Here is a 5,327-nt window from a genome sequence, read left to right as displayed (position 1 = left end):
AAAGAGAAAAATAAAGTTTATTTTCCTACAAGGTCATGAAAAACATTCATTCCCCACATGGAGGATAATACCAAAGTACAAAGTAGGATAGTACTAAGTTTGATACTTTGGCAAAATGAGATCTAATGAAGGTGCGTGGTATGTGATAAGAAGAGGAGAGAACAAAATTGAAAAAAGAAAAGGGAAGGTAAAACAAAAGAAGATTAAGCATTCAATAATTAAAGAAGCTACATCTTGAGACTTGTGAGATAATGTATTACTTTTGCTAATTTAAATTATGGGGCACCCCTAATGATGATTAAGACAACATAACCCTGTTTAACTAAGCAGCATTAACTGTACCTATATTATTGTGAGACATGATTCATATTTCATAAGGGTATCCCATTTTTCAAGTAAGTAACATTCGAAATCAACTTGGCAAAGTTAAGTCATCTTGATTAAGACAAAGTTTAGTAGCAAAAATAAAGAGTATTTGATTCTCTCTAGCTGCCATTACAGCCCTCTTCTCTCTTTTCGCCTTTACTCTCTTTCTTTCTTTCCAACAACAGAGCTTTCATTGTGCAACCTTCTTATTCACTCTGCCCTTCCTGTCTCTTTTCTTTCCTTCTTTCCTCTTGAGAAAACAAATATACTCACTGACGTGTAGAAAAAGTGGCATAACAATGTCTGTGGGGTCTCCTACTTAAGTGGGTTTCCTTCAAATTTGGTGCTTTGAATCTCCATGTTCGAGCATTTTGCTTCTTTGATGTTCTACTGTGAAGAACGACAATGGCGCGGAGTTTGACTGCTTTGCTTCTCATTTTGGTGATTTTTTCTTCTGGCTATGCTTCAGTTTCAGCCACACCTCCTGCAAGTGAGTATGAAAATCTCATGCATTTTTTTAACGTCTGCATTTTGATTTGGTACTTAGCTTAAACAAAATATATCCTTTGCTTCACTATGCCTAACTAGTCTAATTAAAAATGCAGAAATTGTAAGTGGGGTTGTTTCAAATGTGGTATCTGCACTAGTTAAATGGCTTTGGTCATTAAAATCCACCACCAAAACTGGTACAGATCTTCAAATGACTTTGCTTTGTGCCAAATTTTCTTTTTAGTTGTTTTATGTTGAAATGGGGTTGATGGACTGATTTCATGGCTCAAATTCTCAGCAATTTCTAGCCGTTCGATGATGAAATTTGAGAGTGGGTATACTGTGGAAACAGTATTTGATGGAAGTAAAATGGGAATAGAACCTTACTCGGTTGAAGTATCTCCAAGTGGGCAGCTTCTCGTTTTGGATTCTGAGAATAGTAACATCTACAAGATCTCAACACCATTGTCACGATGTAAGTTACTTGTCCTGTTAGTTTTGGAAATATGATTATTTTTTATTTTTTGAAGGATTATATCATTGGTTTTACTAATTTCAAATTTCACTAGTTAAAATTTCCATTGCCCATTACGTCGGTGATATTGTCGGTCATGTTTTTCTCTCCTTTGTTTTGCTGGGAGATCTTGATGATTTGATACAGGTATAATTAGTCATAGTACTCATGTCTTAAATGTATATGTGTATATGCACATCCAAAAACTCAATTTAAACAAAAACAGATCATTTTCTTTTGAGGATAATTTTTTGTTCTATACATGGCTTTTTGCTTAAGACTAATTGTATTCGATTCCTTGTTTTCCTTGTTAAGCTCCTACCAGAATTCAAAATTAGTTTATTCAAAATTTCTTCAGATGAAGACTCCACTTTTGGAAGTACAAAATACCAATAAGCCTTTTTGGAGAAGTTTCTAACCCCACCAACTCCATCTTTTTAGAAATTTCCAGTCTTCTCCCTCCTTTTAGTCTTAGTTGTTGTCCCCTCCTAATGATTGGAGGAAGATATCTAACAGCCAGTTAGTTAGTCATCCTATAGTCTTTTCTTTTCTTAACCAAGACTTTAAATATTCCTGTACCTTTAACACTTGAAACTTAAAATAAAAGTTTGAAAGAAAACGTTGGAATCAGAGGTCTATTAAGTTCTCAAGCCTCTTTTTTTTTTTTTTTTGACCAAATGCCCTTTTACTAATCAAATTTTTAGATTCTTTTTTTAAGCAATTAGCCAAAGAGAAAGTGAGGTGTTTTGTTTAGACTGATTTTTAAGCAATTTTTACATTTTTCATGAATTGCTGATTACTATTCAGATGTTAAGTTTCCTAGTTTAAAACTTTGAGCTGAACTGTTCTATGAGAACTCATCACCCCTACATGCTGAATGTAATTAATGTCTCCCAGATAGCCGGCCTAAGCTAGTTGCTGGGTCACCTGAAGGATATGCTGGGCATATAGATGGCAAACCGAGAGAAGCAAGATTGAATCACCCTAAAGGACTGACTGCAGATGACAGGGGAAATATTTACATTGCTGACACAATGAACATGGCTATCAGGAAGATAAGCGATACAGGTACACCTCTGAAGCTTTAGGCTTCAAGACACATTTCTTTCACATTTGTTTTGTTAAGACTATAATATTGGAATACAAAAGGTTAACTCTAACAGTTATCTACTTCTATGATAATGTAGTAACTAGCCTTCAAAAAACATCTTTGGCAGTGAATATCTAGGTTAGAGGATTAACTCAATTTGAAAATAAAATCTCCTTTCTTCAGGGGTTACAACAATTGCTGGTGGAAAATGGGGCCGAGGAGGTGACCATGTTGATGGTCCAAGTGAAGATGCAAAGTTTTCTGATGACTTTGATGTCGTTTATATTGGAAGTAGCTGCTCTCTTTTGATTATAGACAGAGGAAACCAGGCAATTCGAGAGATCCAACTCAATTATGATGACTGCTCATACCAATATGACAGCAGTTTCCATTTGGGTACACTCAACAATCAAAACACAAAACCTTCACTCCTGTAAAATTGCTTTCATTGTCATGAACGTCTATAATGCCGTCTTTTCCTTCTCATTGCAGGTATAGCAATGCTGGTTGCAGCAGCATTCTTTGGTTACATGTTGGCTCTACTTCAGCGCAGGGTGCGGGCTATGTTTTCTTCACAAGAGGTGAGTAATGCCCCTCAAATTCAAGATAGAATTTTCCAAAATTGTCCAAATCCCAGAAGTAGGATATATTGGTCATATAAGGTAAATTTTGGACCACCAATTTGGAGAAAAATTCGTATATTCTTGCTCATTTTTTGTTTTTTTTTCCTATTCTCTTTTCAGAATGTGTTTGACTTATTATTATTTCTCAGGATGCAAGAACTCCCATGAAGAGAGCCATGCCAATGGCACCATATCAGAAGCCTCCTAACTCTGTCAGGCCCCCTTTAATTCCACCCGAGGATGAATCTGAGAGATCAGAAGAGGGTATTTTCGGTTCATTTGGGAGGCTTATCCTCAACACTGGCTCATCTGTGGCTGAAATATTTGGGGGGTTGTTTTCAGGCTTTAGAAGCAAACCTCGTCATTATCAGATTCAGCATCAATTTCATCAACAAAACAAATATTCAAATTCATGGCCCATGCAAGAAAGCTTTGTAATTCCAGATGAAGATGAGCCTCCATCACTAGAAATGAGAACCCCAACACCAAAGAGAACCTATCCATTCATGACCAAAGAACTGGAAAAGAGTCACCATGTGAAGCAGAGCCGAGCTTATTACAACACGTGGGATGGTGAATATCGCCAACAGCAACAGCAGCAGCAGGTGCAGCCACAGCAGCAGCATCAACAGCAGCACCACCACAGGCATTATTCAGCTAGTCCAGAAACTTACTACGAGAAGAGTTGTGAGACGAATGAGATAGTCTTTGGAGCAGTTCAAGAGCAGGACGGCCGGCGTGAAGCTGTGGTTATAAAGGCTGTAGACTATGGAGATCCTGTTTATAATCACCACAACATCCGACCCCGGCTCAATTACATGGGTTATTCCCATGTGTATTGATCTTGCTTGCATCTATGCACAAAGGACAAAGAACACTCTCTAACGTTGTACCAAAAATGAGATGAGATTAAGTGAACGTAGGAAGTAGGCCTTTAATGTTTTCTTGTAGTGTAGAGTTTATGTAAGAAAGTAATATACTAGCTTGATGTGTATCTTCTTTTATGTAGCAGAAATCCCAGTAAAACAGATTAGTATTCCGGGTTTCATAGCTTATTGAAACTTGGTAGTCCTTTGGTATCAACTTAGCAAGTTTTGTTCCAAATGAGTATTAAAAGCTTTGATGGCTAACATGGAGGAAAATGGTAAAGTGGGCCATCGTCTGCGAAACCTAAGCTGATAATAAGCTTAGTTAAAACAACATACATGTCAACGAGTATGGTGGAGAAATACCATAAAGCCAGCAAAATAATGTTGATTTTGATATTCATCTGTGACCGTGGAAAACTTGTACCTAAGAAATATCGAGTTGAAATTTATGGAGAATGAATGAAAGCAAGAATTTGACTTCCCAGTGTGGCAGCTGCCTAGGCATACCTGATATCTTCTATTAATTGGTTTTGTTAAATTCTTAGTTGTAATGATTGTACTTTTTTTAAATTAATCGTCACACTATTTTATTACCCTTTTCCCTAGAAATATTAAAACTTGATTTTTTTTCTTAATATATTAGATATTTTATGTAATTGAAAGATAAATGTTTTATTAGTTTTGAAAAAAAAATGTTGAGTAATGATATGTGTACCTAAAATATGCACACAAATATTACATGATATGATACTACTTTTTAGTTTTTGGATTTTGTTTAATATTTTATTAATTAGTTTTATTATTTTTTATAAAATATTATAAATATATTAATGCATAAAAAATATCAAATATAATTTTTGTTTAGCTGAAAAATATTTGCTTGATGACGTGACACAATAGAGACATACGTAGATAGTACATGACTGTTTAGTAATGATTGTCTGGTCGACCAACGACCAGGATAGCAAGCGGCTCGATGGATTCAAGAAAGATGCTGAACAGTACGACAGAAGATATGCTGATATATGCAACTAGGTCTGATCGTAGAAATGAAGCTAGAGTTAAAAATTCAGTTATAAGTAGGATATTTCTAAGATATTTGACCATCTTTATGTGGAACTATTATGAATTCTGTTATTATTCAAATATGTTAATGTTCAAAGTTTAAACACGACCCATCGACGCATATGTACATTCTTGAACCTATAAATATGACTCATGAGATTCATTTAAGGGAGAGACAATATTTTGTATTAAGAAAGAGAACAAGGGCTTTTATACACAACTTTTGTATTCCACTTTGGAGTTTGTGAAACTTAGTGAACCCTAGTTTGTTGATCGCATTTTTCAAAGTTTACATCAATCAAATCACTAAG

General features: G+C 35.4%; 1 protein-coding gene across 2 annotated transcripts; it reads left to right on the top strand.

Moving 5' to 3' along the window:
• Nucleotides 1-485: 485 nt before the first annotated feature.
• Nucleotides 486-4,186, top strand: LOC133818121 (uncharacterized). Of its 2 annotated transcripts, none has more exons than XM_062250830.1 (7): nucleotides 486-856; nucleotides 972-1,052; nucleotides 1,154-1,330; nucleotides 2,267-2,437; nucleotides 2,643-2,855; nucleotides 2,952-3,121; nucleotides 3,232-4,186. In XM_062250830.1, the coding sequence occupies exons 1-7, from the start codon at nucleotides 772-774 to the stop codon at nucleotides 3,922-3,924; spliced, it is 1,590 nt and encodes a 529-aa protein (XP_062106814.1). In that variant the 5' UTR covers nucleotides 486-771; the 3' UTR covers nucleotides 3,925-4,186. The 2 variants fall into 2 exon arrangements, with proteins under 2 accessions (XP_062106814.1, XP_062106815.1); XM_062250831.1 differs by having other exon boundaries at nucleotides 489-856; nucleotides 2,952-3,040.
• Nucleotides 4,187-5,327: the final 1,141 nt, after the last annotated feature.

This window comes from Humulus lupulus, chromosome 2 (assembly GCF_963169125.1).
Source record: "Humulus lupulus chromosome 2, drHumLupu1.1, whole genome shotgun sequence".
Taxonomy (NCBI): Eukaryota; Viridiplantae; Streptophyta; class Magnoliopsida; order Rosales; family Cannabaceae; genus Humulus; species Humulus lupulus.
This window is presented reverse-complemented; position numbering and strand designations above follow the sequence as displayed.